The 18,579-nt window shown below is 43.3% G+C and overlaps 1 protein-coding gene across 1 annotated transcript in view; it reads left to right on the forward strand.

Annotated features, from left to right (window-relative positions):
- The window catches only part of SNTB1 (syntrophin beta 1), a 119,116-nt gene that overhangs the window by 59,939 nt on the left and 40,598 nt on the right, over positions 1-18,579 (forward strand). Inside the window, exons 2-3 of the mRNA XM_068158625.1 lie at positions 2,333-2,549; positions 15,011-15,218. Coding sequence (XP_068014726.1) covers positions 2,333-2,549; positions 15,011-15,218 — 425 coding nt within the window. The remainder of the gene's footprint in view (positions 1-2,332; positions 2,550-15,010; positions 15,219-18,579) is intronic.

The raw sequence follows: 18,579 nt of genomic DNA on the forward strand, positions 1-18,579 counted from the left end.
GAGGGATGTGGAGGTGCTGGAATGTGTCCAGAGAAGGGCCACAAGGATGATCAGAGGGCTGGAGCACCTCTCCTAGGAGGACAGACTGAAGGAGTTGGGGCTGTTCAGTCTGCAGAAGAGAAGGCTCCCAGGTGACCTAATTGTCGCCTTCCAGTATCTGAAAGGGGCCTACAGGAAGGCTGGGGAAGGACTTCTCAGGATCTCAGGTAGTGATAGGACTAGGGGGAATGGAATGAAGCTGGAGGTGGGGAGATTCAGGCTAGATGTGAGGAGGAGGTTCTTCACCATGAGAGTGGTGAAACCCTGGAATGCGTTGTCCAGGGAGGTGGTCGAGGCCCCGTCCCTGGGGGTGTTTAAGAGCAGGCTGGATGAGGCTCTGTCCAGCCTGATGTAGTGTGGGGTGTCCCTGCCCACGGCAGGGGGGTTGGAACTAGATGATCCTTGTGGTCCCTTCCAACCCTGAATGAAACTATGAAACTATAAAAGGGAGAGAGAGCAATGGCAAGATGTAAATAGAGGTATCTTAGAGAAAAGATGGCAATAAGTGCTCAGAGCCTGGACTTCAGTTTTGCACAGATCTCTCTCTTGGTAAAGCTGTTATGGAATGTCTTGAAAATAGTGTTGCTGAAATTCCATTATCTGTGGCTTCAACAGAAACACTGCTGTTCTCCACTACTCTGAATACTTCCCTTGCTTTCACTTTGAATTTAAAGCTTCAGTCTGCTTTCCCTAATTTAACCTCCTTCACCACAATGCCCTTCTGTAATTACCCATCTCTTTGTTATTCAATCATTCCCAGCCTCTTCAGCCGAGCTGACACTATAATCTGCACCGTTTCCTTGGAATCTTTTCTCACAGCATTTTAATAACTTCCCAAATAAGTTCACGTTGCTCCTGCCCTTTTGGCTCATGTCGTTGCTATTTGAGTCATGGGTACAATCAAGTGGTAACAGCCAGTTAGGCAGCCACAGCTGTGTACATTGGATAGATACCTTTAACTGGGGTGCTTGAATGTGAGGCCTTTTCGTGCCTGAGCTTTGTCAGCTTTATGAAGGAGGTGGCTGTGCCTAGCAGATTTGACAAGCACGTGGAAAGCAAAAGCGGTCTTCAGCCGCCAAAAGAATTCAAAAACAGGGAAACTGTTGCAAAATTTGCCTGCACAAAGAGGGGACTATGAAGTATGAGTGTAAAAGAAGTGCTGATTTTTTTTCCCCATACATTATGATCATTTGAGAACCCTGTGTTTGCTTTTCCTATCCATAATGGGGGAAAACATTGGAAGAGGCAGAGAAGAGATCTAATCTGATACCTCCACTCTCAAAAAAAGCTTAAACTCAATTTTCTTTCCCCAAGAGAAGGCTAAGAGTTTGATTGTTTTTTGTTTACTCCATATGTACAAGTAGATCAGCTAAAGTGCTTCCCAGCAAGCGGAAATAGCTGTTCAGATCAGTGGCAGAACACTGATAAGCAGGAACTTGAAGTGAGAACCTGAGTGAATTTGCAGCACTGGGAGTGTCACTGGAACATTTTAGATAGGAGAATAGTACATTCATTGTCACTTGGTCAAATGTCTTCATTAAAAACTTCCCTATACCTCAGCCAGCTCATGGCTTCTGTATAGGGGAATGTGCATGAGAGCTTAGAGCCTGTTGACTGGAGGTTGGATGGCTCAGCTCATGGCTTCTGTATAGAGGAATGTGCATAAGAACTTAGAGCCTGTTGACTGGAGGTTGGATGGCTCTGCTGGCCTTACATTAGCTGTATGTTCACATTTTGCCTATTCCATTCTTTTCCTTTTTTTCACTCATTACACCAAACTGAGATTGGCAGCAGTCGGATCTGCAGAGTAATTGGCCATTGGAATGGGTTGCCCAGGGAGTTGGTGGAGTCATCATCACTGGAGGTGTTTAGTAAGAGACTGGATGGGGTGCTTGGTGCCATGGTCTAGTTGATTAGATAGTGTTGGATGATAGGTTGGACTCAATGATCTCAAAGGTCTTTTCCAACCTGGTCTGGTCTATTCTATTCTATTCTATTCTATTCTATTCTATTCTATTCTATTCTATTCTATTCTAGCCAGCCTGTTCTAGTGTGAGGTGTCCCTGCCCATGGCAGGGGGGGTGGAACTAGATGATCCTTGTGGTCCCTTCCAACCCTGACTGATTCTATGATTCTATTCTATTCTATTCGCACAGCTTCCAATGCCATGAAGCTGGATGAGTGGAACATTGCTGAAGGTTGTTTGGACCAGTTCAAAGAACTACTAAATATCCATTAGTTTCTTGCTTTCCATTTTAATTCTTCTGTTTTCTTTTCTTTTTTTTTTCCATAGTGAAGTACATGAGAGAAGCAACACCCTACGTGAAGAAAGGCTCTCCTGTTTCAGAAATCGGGTGGGAGACGCCGCCTCCCGAATCTCCCCGCTTGGGCTGCACCTCAGCCGACCCTCTGTCTCAGCTTTCACTCTCCATCCACAGAGACAGGAAGACAATACCACTGAAGATGTGCTATGTGACACGCAACATGACAGTGTCAGACCCTGAGAACAGGTGAGTGGGGGGAGGGTGCCTGGGGCTGGCGTTTTGCCTTTGTATTGAATTGTCGTTGACCTTTCTAGTGTTGGGGTTGGTGCGCAACAGGGTCTGGCAACGAGTTGGCACTAGGCTCTGGCAAAGGGTAACCAAGCACTGTTTTGGGATGGATGGTAGTGTCTGAGCCACGTGGTGCTGGGTTGAGCTTTTGGGTCATGCTAGAGAAACTCTCAATGCAGTAACACAACATTTTTGTTGGAATCTCAGGGCCTTGTTTTCATCCTGATTAAGTGTCTGCTTTTGAAGGAAAAGACGCTGTACACACTAATTGGTTACATCTTCCAGGCTGGCTTAATCTAATTCCACTAAGTTGCATTTTCTTTTCTTTTTAAAATGGCTCTTATTTTTTAAATGGCCTGTTTTGTCCATTCAGTTCTGGGCATTAAAGTCAGGGATAGAAAAAAAGTTATACTTACAAGACATTAATGGGGAATTTCTGTGGCTTCATGATGTTAAAAATAGAAAGAGCTTTTACCAGCCCTTATTTATAACATATGTGAAACAGCTGCACTGTACCAGCACACTCTCAGATCCCTGCTCTAACAGCTGCTAATAAAAAAGGGACCAGTCAAGTCAGTAATACAGACTAATTCTTCCATCCAAATAATGGCCTTTTTGTTCTTCTGCAGTGTGCTGGCTTTGCCCAGAAGCTGGGTTTAATGCCTTTAATTCTTAGCACTTGCTTTTAGGCATAAATAATAGTCACATTTTCAGTGAAGAAGAGGAGGAGAGCACAGAAGAGGAATTGGGAAGGCTGGGTTCTCTATTAATCTCTTGTACTGCAATTAATAACATTTTATCAGTATCTAATTTTATTTAGCATATAATTTTTTTATATATATATATATTTGTCTGAACTTCTTTTCAGTTTGTAGTTTTTTCCCCCCCATCCTTTGTTGTTTAGTAATGCTTTACTTAGTTTCTGCTTTTTCATCTCACCAAGTAGTTACCACCATAGTCAATGGTAAATGACTACTACAGAGTGACATTGTAAAACAGCAATTACCCCAGCAGTCTCTCTCAAGTTTAAATCAAGATGCTGCTTGCAATCAGCCACTTTTTTCCCCACATAAATCTGTATAGTTTAAGATATTGAGGTTGCTATGGATTATATTTTAAAAAGACCCATGCAGCTCAAATTGTTTGAATCTGCAGAACACAGCAATGCTCTACACATACTGGCTCTGTTCTTTCACCATTTTCCCCCTCTCTTTTTTGACCATATTGTAGTTCTCAGCTTTGGTCACTCTCTTGGTCCTCAGTTTTATTTGAAGGCCAGGAGGACTGATTGAGAGGGGGAACTGACTTTTTCAAAGCATGCTACAAATGCATGTGTTCTTAGGTGTTACTAGGAAGTAATGCGTGGGAGAGTCATATTGCTTGGTATCACAGTTTTCATTTTGTGCTGCTGTCATTTCCTGTGGAAAGAGTGACTTCTGATTTTTACACAGTGAGGTATACAGTTTAAGATGGATTTTTCCATCCAGTACACAGTAGCTCCCCATCGTGCTAGCTGCAGTGTAATAGTAGCATCCCAGTGATTTGCATCTTTAGTTATTTCAGGGAGTTTTAACCATTCTGAATGCTGGAACTGATATTTCCCTGTACAAATGCTATCACAATGCAGAAACCCTTTCCCACAGGAGCATATCCCAAGACAATGATCTGATTCCACAAAAATGATTTGATCTTTGTTCATGGCAGAGCTCAAACCATGACCTTACTTGTTCTGACACTTCTGTTTCATAACCTAGTCACCTGACACTCATAGATCTTATAACTGATGGAGTCACTCTGTTGGATGGCTTTAGAAGAGCATTGCTGACAAAGCACAAAAGGGGTACTTTTCACTATAGTTAAAGTAATTTTCATCTAAGACTGAGTGTGGACACAGAAAGCATGAGTTTTCCAGTAGAAACTCAGAAGGAAATATCTGCTTGTTGGCACTGAATCACCTCTGGTTCATAAAAAGCTGATGTGAAATGTGGGTTTAGTGGGCATGGAAGAAGTTAGACAGGTGGTTTTCCCATTAGAGCTGGTAGGTCTGCATAGGATTTCTGTTTCCACTTGAAGACTGGATTCAGTGAAGTTTCAAGCAGATTTAGTATGACACAGTGAAAGCTAGTTCTTGCACCAAAAAAACTTAAACCATGAATGCTGCTGATGAACACAAGAAGTTGTCAAGAGACCATGAAGATGAAATGTAAAGACAAACATCTTCAAGGGCTCTGTGACAATAGTATGGACAATATTGTCCCAAAACCTCCATCCTGAATGTTTTCTGAAGGATCTTCAGCTGTGAGACAGATAGATTATTTGTGTAGGTGATGTCTGGGGTACTAGTAGAAACTCCATAACTTTTCAGTAAAACTTTCTGATAAAGATAGACTGTATGTAGTTTGGGACCTGCCAGCACTTTGAGGTGTACTACTGATCCAAAGCACAACTATTTTTCTTTGAAGAAACTACAAGACTGGATGTTAGGAAGAATTTCAGTACTGAGAAGGTGGTCAAACAGGCTTCCTAGAGAGGTGGCTGATGCCCCAAGTCTGTGTTTAAGGCCATTTGGACAATACCTGCACATGGACAACATGCTTTAACTTTTGACAGCCCTGAAGTCGTCAGAGTTGGGCTAGATGACTGTTGTAGATCCCTTCCAACTGAAGTACGTCTAGTCCTGTCCTGTCCTATTCTATTCCATTCCATGAAGAAATGAAAGTCATTCAGCTCCTGCACCTCTTCAAGATCATGTTGGTATAGATTAAGGGAGACTGAAGGGACAAGGAGGCAAATACTAGGCAGTGGAGAAAAGCCTGGATGTCTTGTTGGTCTCTGAATCACATACATGATGTGGGGCTTGCAGAAAGCAGGGCACTGCCACAGAGAATGACCATAGTACCGAGAATGAGCTACAGCTGCTCGTGTAGAGCACAGGACCCATTTGTCTTGCTTTTTGCTTTTTATGGTTTGATAACACTGAGCTCAGCCAATGACACTGGCTCCACCACATCATTCACAGATGAGGTGAAGTGCTTTACAAAGGTTGAACTCTGGACCTGGGACTAAGGAGGTGATGGACCTCACTGTGCTGGCACTGTTGCAGCATGCTGGAAGTGTGTCAGCCATGGGTGGACACCAGTGGTTCTGTGGGGTTTCCAGGGGAGATAGAAATCTTCCTTTCCTGATGGACAGTATAGATTTGGCTTCTGGTTTGGGTATTTTTTCTGTTATCATGTGTGGGCAAAAGAAGGAGAAAAGACTTATATATGCATAAGGGACAAAGCAAAAGTAAAGATACTGTAATGGGTGCATTACTAGTATAAAAAAATTCTTCTCCATGCCTCCCCAAGGAATTTGTGCCTAGCTCCTTGTGGTGTTATTGAGCTGCTCTTTGGCTGTAGACGAAATGTCTGTGAAGTGGAAAGACTCTACTTAATTCACCATGTTGTTGTGAGCTACAGCTCAAGATCCTTGGATGAAAGGCTTGTAGCACTTTAATTACCATTATTGGTACAGACATGTTTTACTATTTGAATATCAATAAGTCCTTTGAAGAAGTCATTGAGCCTGCTAGAGTCAAAGTCCTGATTTATATCAAGAATTTTTGTTACTGTTCCTTTTCTTCTGGTGGGCTGTGTTTATTATGTCTTTAGATTACTGTGAAACTAGGAAAGAGATCAACAATCCAACATTAAAGTAGAGCGACTTGAAAGGATATAATCCAAATCCAGAAAAGAACAAAACCTATAATAATTAGGGTGAAACTCTATTTGATTCTCCCCTCATCCTTAAACCACACTGGTGTGCAAAGCTATCTTTGTGTTTGTGGTCTGTTATAGAACGATGATCTACCACTGTGACGCTTATCACATCCTTGCCCACAAAATGGCATGAATTTAAGATCAAGTTGAACAGGGATTTTTAACCTTAGCTCAGCAGATCTTCTCTTATTACAGACCCAGATCCTAATGTGTAAAGCTGGATGTTTCTTGTCATGTTTTTGTTTGTAGCTCTGTAACAGCTAAATCTGCTCTTTACTGGGACGGGTGAACAAGTAGGCAGCACTTGATATTTATCTACTCTTCTCTCTTTTCAAACTGAGAGAAGTTAGGTAATTTGGCTAAAAAGGTGTTTACAGGCCTCTTCAATACCCTGAGGCTAGGAGAGGGAGGAAGGTGGGGCAGGGTGGTGAGGAGTTGCAGTGTGCCCAGGCAGCCAAGATGGCCAATGGCATCCTGGCCTGCATCAGGAGCAGTGTGGCCAGCAGGAGCAGGGAGGTCATTCTGCCCCTGTACACTGCACTGGTTAGGTCACAACTCGAGTACTGTGTCCAGTTCTGGGCCCCTCAGTTTAGGAAGGAGGTTGACTTGCTGGAACGAGTCCAGAGAAGGGCAACGAAGTTGGTGAGGGGTTTGGAACACAAGCCCTATGAGGAAAGACTGAGGGAGCTGGGATTGCTTAGCCTGGAGAAGAGGAGACTCAGGGGCGACCTTATCACTCTCTACAACTACCTGAAGGGAGGTTGTAGATAGGCGGATGATGGTCTCTTCTCCCAGGCAGCCAGTACCAGAACAAGAGGACACAGTCGCAGGCTGCACGAGGGGAGGTTTAGATTGGATGTTAGGAAGAAGTTCTATACAGAGAGAGTGATTGCCCATTGGAATGGGCTGCCCGGGGAGGTGGTGGAGTCGCCGTCATTGGAGGTGTTCAGGAGGAGACTTGATGGGGTGCTTGGTGCCATGGGTTAGTTGTTTAGGTGGGTTGGATTGGTTGATGGCTTGGATGCGATGATCTTGAAGGTCTCTTCCAACCTGGTTTGGTTTATTTTAAATAAAGGTTTATTCTAAGTGAGTTGGGGATGGATGAATGGCTAGGTGATGGCAAAGGCTTCCTCCTCCTTGATACATTAACATGTCCTCTCTAAGAGTTGCATGGCTGTGGAACCCTCTTTGGGAGTGAGTTTAGGACGAGCCTTATCTGATGGAAGACTGGTAAGATTGCCCTTCTTCTCTCACAACAGAATTTTGGGGCAAATCATGAATCACTGGAGTTAATAATTGGTTCAGCACGGGCTGTCTGACAGTCTGCTGTCATCTGGGTTTTGGGCAACTCTGCCATAGCTGCTGCATTTTGGAAGCTGCAGTTATTTGTTTTGATGGGGGGCAGTTTTCCAACCCTACAGCAGCTGGAGCTCTGAAGCCTCTAGGCAGAAAGGGTGATATTTTAATTTTTCTACTCCCCCCCCACACCCCCTCTTTACAAGGAGTAGTTATTTTCCATCATTTGTGAAACTCCCCACCAGCCAAACAGGTCATTCATTTTGCCCTGGGTCATAGGAAATTATGTCTTAGCCTCAGTTTGTTCTCCACTTTCTTGGAAGGCCATTGAGATCTGTAAAGAGGAGGTGTTTTGGTCTCTTTTTGAGTCAAATCAGCTGCTAAGCTTTTTGGAAAGAAAAACAAAACAAAACCCCAGCACAAAACAATGAACCAAAAAAAACCACCTCTCAAAAACCCACCACCAAACAACCCAAAGGCCATTTTCTGCAGAGCAATCTCAAGGGTATTCATTTACACAAACACATCAGCAAACTAGGATGAACTTTGGCTGTTCATTTACTTTTTATACTTCAGGTTTAATTTTTATTCTGTTGAATCATGTTAAAATAGCTTTCTAATGTCCTAAGGACCTGCTGTAGTCTCTAGGCAACAGTTTGAGAAGTGAATTGCTGTGGAAACATGCCAAGATCTGTGGTGAACACAGTGGAAGCCCCTGACTTTTCTACACTGGTATTTGAGATACCAGTGTAGAACTGGATAGCTGTGGGATGTTGTGAGTGACCTGCAGTCTGTGTGGGTGCTGGTGAACCTGGGATTAGTCATGTCACATTTTCATAGTATCAGTCAGGGTTGGAAGGGACCACAAGGATCATCTAGTTCCAACCCCCCTGCCATGGGCAGGGACACCCCACACTAGATCAGGCTGGCCAGAGCCAGCCTGTTTTCTTGACAAACATCTCATATAATTTATTCTGGCATAAGGACCTGAGGTTTACCCCTTGCCCAGCTCTCTCAGCTGGACAGGAGAGCTCCTGGTATCCTTCCCATCTCCAGCACAAGTCAAATGGGTTGGACTCAATGATTTATAGGTTGGACTCGATGATCTCGAAAGTCTTTTCCAACCTGGTTAATTCTACTCTAGAATCAGAATGGGCAAAGTTCCTGCATGTGTTGCTCAAAAAAAAGTGTTTGTGCCTGCATGCAGATATGTGAGCAGAAAAACTTTGTGTATGTGTGCGCGTGCCTGTGTCTGAACAGGACTGAACGTGACCTGACAGGAATAAAATGTGTCACCATGAGTGGGTGGCAAGGAAGGATGTGTGTGGTGTGGAGGTGGCAGTAGCTGAGGCTGGTAGAATGCTTTCAGATGGAGTTTTGATTATTTATTTATTTATTTATTTATTTATTTATTTTTAACCAAAGTCTTTATTTTCTATGAAGATGTGTAAATAATTAACTAATAGAGAAAACAAAGACATGCTAAAGCGGGGTTTAAAAAAGTCAAGGAACTTTGATTTTTTTTTGTCCAACCGGCTCCAGCTGCAGAGGATTTAGCTGAGGAATAGAAATAAGAACAAAGGAACTGAAAATTAATCAGGGAAGGGAGAAGAGACTGCCCTGCGAAACGCATGGAGGGAAATGAAGAGCCCAAATGAAGAAAAGGTGATGGAGGAAGAAGCCAACCAAAAGAATTGGCGAACCAAGGGAGTGAAAACTGCTGCAGACATTACCTAGTGAATACTTTTGTGATAAAAGAAAATAATAATCAAAGCATTAAAGAGATGGAGAAAGAAAACTGCTGCAAGAAATGTGTCTCAGATTAAAGGGAAGGAAAAAGCAGTGTGAGCGCTGCAGGACAGGAGAGAGGAGGACAAACAGTTAATCATGTTTTATGTGTGCCTGCATGTAAAGGCACCTAAGTGATGACATCCAAGCAGCTGCTAAATAATGTTGGAGGGTGTTTTTAACACCTCGGAGATCTGCCAAACAAAGTTGATAGTCGAGGGTTACAGTATCCTGCCATGCTCCTCCTCCCCACAGTTTCTGTTATGGCTTGCAGCCAGTGACAACCTTGAGACCCTTTTTCCTGCCCAGATTTTGTCCTGTGCTCAGTGCTGGGCTTTCACCTGCTAATCAGAGAGTTTCCAAATTGGATTTCAGTGTAACAGCTCTGATCTGGCCTGACCTGCCGTTAATCAAGGAGCAGGATTTTCAGCTGGTGTACTCAAAAGCTGCTCCCTCCTGCACCTTGTCGAGTCATTTGTATGGCAGCACATTGCAAATTACAGCCACAGTGTGAGCTTCTGGTGATGTGCTGCTATGGTAGGTGCCCCATGATACCCCTTTTATTAAAGCCCAGCTGGTGGCAAATAGAGAGGAAATCAACTGTAACAGATTATTAGTGATACATACACCCTTTGGACACCAGTCTTGTCCAGATCCCAAGAAACAGGAACTTACATTATTTTTACCCACTCTAAGTTGACAGTCAGCAAGAAAGTGACAGTGGGTAGCCATGTGAGAGTGTGGGGATGGAGGGATTTCCACAGAGAAAAATTCTACCTGATTATCAAATAGCACTTGCTTGGTAAAACTGCTTTCACCTCCATTTAGGTTTATCAAATGAAACTGCTTCTTCAATGTATGCTAGGGAGTTTGTTGCAAGCCTGGCAGTCTTGGTATGCAATATTTTCCTTCCAGACTAAACCCAAATTTCCATTGCTTGCTTCTAATCTATTTTATTCCTGGTTCCTCTTCTGATACTGCATGTAGAATTGAGAAATAACATTGACAGTCTTACACTGGTAAAAGGCTCCAGTGTTTGTACACTCAGAAGTCAACAAAATTCCTTACTGTGGTTTCACGCACAGAGGAGATGGAGCGAGCGATTAGGCTCTCGATCTCTCTATAAGTTTGCAGAGTCAGCGGCAGCATGTTTTGTTCCTGGCTGTGCCAGTGCAGAATCAGAGTAGTGTGATGGACTGGAACAACTCTGCCTTCAGTTTATCATTAACTTCAAGGGATTTACTCCACTCTTTAATCACTCACTGAATGCATAATCTGACCTGGGAAGAGGCATAAAGTGTAAATCAGTGCTGGATTTGGTCCCGAGTGCTGGTGGGAGAAGTGCTTTTAATGCGTTTGTTATTTCTTAGATAATGAACACTCCTACAGAAAGAGGTCTGGATGGTCAATCAAACATTTGCTTTCAACTTCTGATCCTCTCTAAAGAAAAAAACTCTGGATTGTGCAGTAAGGGAACGAGTTTTGGCTTCTCCCGTGCAAGGTTACAGCATTTGGAGTCACTGGGTTTGACTATGCCCGTGTTCTGTGGGAGAAGGCGATGCTGAAAACACTCCTCAGCTCAGTAGGACTCTTTGAGAAGGAGAGAGAAAATTACTCTTTTATTACAAGGTTCGCCAAATGATCTCTGAGAAAATGTGATATCATTCATATGCATTGCCAAGCTGGAGAGATGCCGTGCATCTTGGCAGCCATCTAGAGCTAACATATAATTCCTTTGGGTTGGTATGGGCTTTATCAGAAACGGCTCCATATGCAGTATTTACATAACTGTGGTGGAGTGTGAGAATAAACACAGCTGTGGCACTGCCCTAAATATTTCAGTTCAGTGGGGAATTAAGGGAACTTTATCACTGAACTGCAGATAAACAGAAGTCAGTAAGCGGTGGTCAGTTTAGGCAAGCAACAAATCAAGGCTACAATGCATAGACTGCTGGAAACATTTAAGTGCTGTAGTGTTGGAGTTTACTAAGGTCACTGGTATTATTTTCTTTTCAGAAAATATGGAAATGCCATCAGTCAGCTGTTACACAAAATTCATCAGCCAAATGGACTGACGAATCAAAGCAGCATAGGCTGAAAGGCAGAACAGGGAAGAGTTTATAGGGACACAGTGCTTCCAGTATCTGATTGAAGTCAGAGCCTGTGGTTTTCTGGGAAGATGTTAAGTTTCTTCTCCATCCCAACTGACTGTAGAGGCAGGAGTCCTGGATCTCTAGTGGAAATCTGCAATCTGGGTTTCCTAAAGATAGTATTGTGCCCAGATTTTATAGCAACAAGCAGTAACAGAGTGCAGGCAGTTGAGGATTTTGACTTTTGTTCTTAAGGTATGAATAAAAAGGGTGCCCTGTGTAGCAGCTTGCACAGGAGTAGTGTTCACTAATGTAGTCCTGGGGTGGGCCAGTGCTGGGGATAAAAGGATTCAGTTTCAGGGCTGTCAAAGCAGAATTTACACCTGTTTCAAACTCCCTTTTGGGAAGTATAGCATGTGTTGTCCAATCTTCCTGTCACTCAGCTTAGGGGACATGGTAGACTTTCTCCAATCTATCATGGTAGATTTTCTTGTTAGTACATCACCACCAAACTTTGATGACTGGCAAGGAGTCTCTAAAATAGCCACATTAGAAGTGACTGTGGGTTGATAAGAATATTTTTGCAGTATGTGTGTTTCCATATGTACATATGTATGTGGTGCAGTATGTGTGTTTCCATATGTACACTGACATCACAGTGGGATATGTGTATTAGAGTATACATCATTTAGAACCCCTTAAACATAATCATTAAGAGCTGTCTAAATGGGCTGCCCAGGGAGGTGGTGGAGTCACCATCACTGGAGGTGTTTAAGAAGTGACTGGATGAGGCACTTGGTGCCATGGTTTAGTTGATTAGATGGTGTTGGGTTGGACTTGATCTCAAAGATCTTTTCCAACCTGGTTAATTCTATTCTAAATATTTAGTATTTTAGGAGATGGAACTCTTGTTCAAACATATAAATAGCCACTATCAAGGGAAGTACTTTGAAGGCCAAATCAGCAAAATACCTGTCTGTATCCACCTGCTTTAATGAAGAATTTAAGCATTTCCCAAACTGGAGGGAAGCAAGTTGCTTTTTGGAAGTTCTAGGTAGTTAATTTTTAAACCAAAGCCTGCTACAATTCCAACTGTAAAAGAAGTTACCCAAGTTTGCTGTTCCTTTGCAATTGAAAAAGCAGCACATTCTTCTGAGTGTTTCTAGTCCTCGTTCAGCACTTTGTTTCCCACATGATGCACAGCGAAGAGGTGCAAGGTGGGAGTTCCCTTATAGAAGCGCAGCCTCTGCAAAGAGCATTGTTTCGCACAATCCAGGCAGTGCATTAACATTGTTCAAAACCAGCACAGTGCTGCTGTGCTGTCCAAATAATGTTTGTCTTTAAAAGGAACATTTAAATGGGAGGTAGAGTGGAGAGAATCCTGAGTGCTGCTTCTGGCTTCACATACCTTCCCACTTTTTTTGCTGGTGAAATGGAGATGATGTCCCTGAACTGATTTGTAAACGATGCGAGATCTGCTGCCAAAAAGTGCTCTGCAAGTCATAAACAACCTTTCAGCAATTACCACAATGTACTTTGAAAATCTAAGCCTGTATAGTTTGTTTCCCATTGATAGCTGCCTGCGAGCTATCAGTGTTCACATGGCAGTGGGAGAGCAGTGTTTCTCATGGAAGGACAGACCAGCGTGTGGTACCTGTGTGTGATGGTAGTGATCATTGGATCGAAATGGCTAAATCCTAACTGTCAGGGAGGCAGCTTTTTCTTGGAACTCAGAAAAAAAAAACAAAACAATGAGGCACATTCACACTCTATCTACAAACATAATTTTCTTATTCACCAGACCTGCATCATCTGACAAGGAACTTCCCTGTTGGTACCTGAAGATTAAGCCTTCATACGTCCTGGAGGGGGTAAATAAGAGCCTTTACTTTCAGACAGTGCAGAACTCCAGCTGCTTAATGGAGGAAACACTCATTCTTGTGTTGGCTCAGCACTTTCTGCAAAACCAACCCACTTTTAAAGCTGTCCAAACAGTGATTTAGGACCCTGAACAGTTCAGCTGCTGAGTTTGGAAAATCATGACCTTTTCTATCTTTAGAGCAGTGTCTACGTGGAGACCTCCCCCTCCCAAAATGGACAAACATGAGACCAGAGGTCCTCGCTCTCGGAGCCCTGGAGAGCTGTGCAAATTGAATCACGCTCTGTTCTAGATTCTGGTCTGGTTTAACCAATTAATTAAAACCTCTTAATTGTTAGTTAAGCTCCAAATTGCAGGCTTTTGTAATTGAATAACAAATATTTGCATTGCACTACTGTTGCAAACCTCAAGTTGAATAAATTCCACTGAACTAATTAATTTTCTGCTACAGAAAGGAGTCTTTGAGTGTCCCAAGGATCAGGCAGCAATACACAGGAGAAGTATGTGCTCAGGCTCAGATCCCAGGCCAAATTTGTGTGGGTCACATTCAGGGGCAGTCAACTATACATGCACAATAAAAAGCACAAATAGGATATGTAGTTGAGTGATGGGCAACAACAGGGGCTTGGTTTTAGAATTGCTTTTCATCAAGATAAACTAGACTATTACCCTGTGGGTTGTTTAACTAACATTCAAGTAAAAGTGGCTCACAAAGCAATAGGGAGCACACAGAGTTCCAGTTATAGCTAATAACTTCACTGAAAACTGAACTGAAATAGCTGCAGCTGCCTCTCAAAACTTCTATGTTGGCACAGGTCCCATAACCACGATGGACAGGCTTAATTTTAATGAAAACTCTGTGGGTTTGTGCATTTCAAACCACAGCAGTGGGGTGGAAGCCCACAGGATGGTCAAGGAAGCATGTTTTTTTGAGGAAAAAAAAAAGAACAAATATCTCTCTCCACAGGAGCTGGAAACTGTAAAAGATACCTGCCAGCAGCACTCATGCAGTTATGGTTAGCCCTTTCTTGCTGTCACTGTTAGCAGGATCTAAATGGAGCATTAAGGACATGGATAACTCCTGAAGAAAGCTAAGGCCTGTTGTGGTGGGCTTAAAATTGCTGTTTAGTGGTCTCACTGAAGCCACAATGCAATCCTAAGAAAAGTCCCATTTGGGATGGGGGTGGATTTTAATTTAACTCTCTGAATGTAAAACAAACATGTGGGGAAACTGTGTGTGCCATGATACCCAGTGAAATAAGGTAGCAGCTTATCCCTGGTTTCTCTGCAGTTACCTCCTATGTAGTTCTGGGTGGTTGCCTGGTTTTGGTGAGTGCTCTTCTTGCCTTTACATTTGAAACTCCTATTGACATGCTAGATGTGGGGTTGCATCAACACTGGCAAATTCCCTTCTCAAGGAGAGCAAGGTGTGGTATCAGGTAATCTTTACTGTATTCAGGTGTTGCAAGGTAAGTTTTAATAGTAGGTCTTGGTATCAGCATACTTATTTTTTTACTCATTTCTAACACTAAGTGACATAACAAATGTAGCTACTTACTGGTGTCTGAGTGAACATAATGTTTTTTCCCCTCCACATTTTTCTAGACTGATTGAAGTTCATTCACCTGATGCCAAGCACACCGTGGTGCTCAGGAGTAAGGATTCAGCTACAGCCCAGGCCTGGTTCAATGCCATCCACTCCAGTGTCAATGAACTCATCCCCAGGGTGATTTCAGAGGTCAGAGACCAGCTGGGTAAAACAGGGATTGCTGGAAGTCGAGAGATTAGGCATCTAGGCTGGCTTGCAGAAAAGGTAATGAAAACATTCTTATTTTCACTTCTAAGCTCGCTCTCTCTCTCACTTGCTCTTTGTTCCTGAATTCAGCCTTGTCTGTAAAGGGAAAGGGCTAAAGGAGATTCTGGGTTTGATTTAGCTTTCCATGAACATGTTTCCTTTCTTAGTTTTTATGCTTTCCAGTTTTTATGCTTTTGAAAAACAGCAACCACCAACCAAACAAAGAAAACATACAAAGAGAACTACCTGAAAAGAGGTTGTATCCAGGTGGGGGTTGGTCTCTTCTCCCAGGCAACCAGCACCAGAACAAGAGGACACAGTCTCAAGCTGCTCCAGGGGAGAGACTTAGACAGGACCTTAGGAAGAAATTCTTCACTGAAAGAGTGATTGGCCATTGGAATGTGCTGCCCAGGGAGGTGGTGGAGTCACCATCACTGGAGGTGTTTAGAAGGAGACTGGATAAGGCACTTAGTGCCATGGTTTAGTTGATGGTGTTCAGTGATAGGTTGGACTTGATGATCTCAAAAGACTTTTCCTACCTGGTTAATGTTGTATTTCTGCATGAAGGTTAGGTATTCACTTGTCACAATGTTCCTTTCTCAGTGATTATTTCTGTAGAGAAGTGTGACTGAGATTTCCAAGGCAGCTTGAACATTCCCCTCTCCCCTGACCCCCCACATTTACCACCATGAAACATAACCACAATGGAGAAGATGCAGTCTTTTTCTATCTGTTCTGTATGAAATTTGTCTTGTGATTCATAAGAAGAGATTCTCACTTTCCAACCTGCCCTCTTCCTGAAGGTTTCCTGTTCAGAGCTGATTGATAAGGGAATGCATTTTCCAGATAGGCTTTATTGCTTTTTTTCCTCCTGTTCCTCCTTATTTCTGAAAAGAAGCAGTGAGGGGGAAGAAATAGTCTGTAAATGAGGCACAGAAGCAGAGATTTATTGAATGAGGAGAGCAGACTCAAGGGGCCTCCAGGTAAAAATCCTGTAGTTAGCATAATGTCCTATGCCTGAAAAGCTCCTGCTCCACCACCACCATTTTTGCACCCATCCTAGAGCCAAGACCCTCACCAGCCAAGATACCACACAAAGGAGCTCAGCCCCAGTAAGGAAGCCCAGCCAGCACCTGTGGATGATATTGAAGTAGTCATCAATCCTGGTCCTAACAGCCGGGGGGCCACCAGGCCCCCCGGCCTTTGTTGTCACCACCACCATCACCCAGTGTGCACCATGGGCACTCACCAGTGATGAGAGGAGGATCCTTCAGCCCAGATGGGCTCAGCTTGGGGCTTCTGCCTTTCCTAGGGGGGATTAAATAGGGGAGTGGGTGGGGAGGGCCAAGTGGCCACACCTGGGGTGGGAGGAGACTCCAACAGAGCCCAGGTGCTCTGGGTTTGAGGGGAAAAAGGGGGGAAATCGGGCAGGTGAGGGACTTTTAGGTTGTCAGGTAATGATAGGACTAGGGGGAATGGAAAAAAAATGGAAATGGATAGATTCAGATTGGATATTATGAAGAAATTATTCACTCTGAGGGTTGTGAGACACTGGAAGGTTTTGCCCAGGGTGGTGGTAGAAGCCCCATCCCTGGGAGTGTTTAAGGCCAGGCTGGATGTGGCTCTGGGCAACCTGATCTAGTGTGAGGTGTCCCTGCCCATGGCAGGGCGGTTGGAACTGGCTGATCCTTGAGGTCCCCTCCAACCCCAACAATTCTGTGATTCTAGAACAGTTTTACAGTTTAGGCTGGATGTTAGGAAGAAATTCTTCACAGAAAGAGTGATTGGCCATTGAAAGGGGCTGCCCACGGAGCTGGTGGAGTCACCATCCCTGGAAGTGTTTAAAAAGAGACTGGATGAGGCACTTAGTGCCATGGCTTAGTTGATTAGATGGTGTTGGGTGATAGTTTGGACTTGATGATCTCAAAGTTCTTTTTCAACCTGGTTAATTCTTTGATACCAGCACAACTGTGGGGAGCTGACTGTTTGCCCTTAAAAAAAATAGCCTATGTTTTAGCTCTGTCTGCAGTTTTGTAGATGAAAATGTGGGAGCCACAGGCACATGTGCCACACTTCTGTCTAGCATACTTCAAGAAGGCACACTGTTAATTTTTAGCAAAGTGCAAGTCAGTCCATGTGACTTACAGTGAGGCAAAGACTGTAAAACCTTTCAGGCAGATTCTGTGTGTTTTGCTACAGAATAGGGCAGACAGCAGAACTATGTGACATAATGCTATAGCAAATGTAAAAGTTTGGGGGAATAACTTGTGGGTTAGAGCACTGCAGCACTGGCAAGTAAATTTTAAGAGTATTAAACTGTACAGTCGTGGGGTTTTAATCTTCTTTGCCCTTCTCTCAACACTGTGTCTATAAACTCAAGAAAAGCTGAATATGAGAGGCTTTTTCTGCTGCAAAATACTCTCCTCTAGAAGGGTAACTGCTCTATGGCAGATCATGCAGAGCTTATCTATAAAATACTAACAGGACATTTTAAGTGGACACGTGGCACACTTCTGGTTTATGACTTTCCTCTCACTATGGTTAATGCACAGTATCCCATTTACACATTTCCTTCTTCTCCTTTTTTCACCTTATGGACCAAGATCTCATTTCATGTTACTCATTATGGACTGGTTTGAGGTCCTGCTGAATTTAGCGGTGAAACTTGTGTTGCCTTTAATAGGGCCAGGCTGTGGCTCTGTGCATGTTCTGCTGTATTTGGAGTGGCTGTCATCAAGAATTAGCCTTGAGAGATTTGCAGGAACATTTGTTAGCCAGAAGTCAACCTGTTTTTTTCACTGAGCTAACCATCTAGAGCTGTGCAATAGTAATATAGTGAGCTCAAAAGTCCCAGGCTGCTTCTCACATTGGAGACCTGTTGAGAGTAAAGAAAATCACTACATATTAAAACTGATTATAAAGAGATGTGAAATTGCTTTTATTTCATTGCTGGATCATGGGCTGGTGGTGGGAGAGGAAGGTACATATGTAAACTATATATAGTCTCAGAGGAGGTGTTTATGGCAGCTAGGTGAGATGCTGACCATAGGCTTTAATGGGAAGGTCGTGAGTTCAAGCCTGCAGTGGGCAGTAGTGTGTCCCTACTCTAGTCATGTGGTCTGTGGTGACAGGTTGGACTCGATGATCTTTGAGGTCTCTTCCAACCTTATGAATACTGAATACTGGGTATTTCCTGGATGCCCCTTATGCAAAACTAGAGCTTGCCAGTGGGAAAACATTAAATTTTACAGTGGTTTTTGGAATACCATCTATCTTCTCCTGGGGTAAACTTCCCTACCACATCCGCTGCTAGTCAGTTTCTAAACCTCATTATGGTACCCACAAAATAAAGCATGTGACTTGTATTCTTCCTAATTTT

This window comes from Melanerpes formicivorus, unplaced genomic scaffold (assembly GCF_026170545.1).
Source record: "Melanerpes formicivorus ecotype bairdi unplaced genomic scaffold, bMelFor1.0.p_v2 SCAF_40, whole genome shotgun sequence".
NCBI lineage: Eukaryota > Metazoa > Chordata > Aves > Piciformes > Picidae > Melanerpes > Melanerpes formicivorus.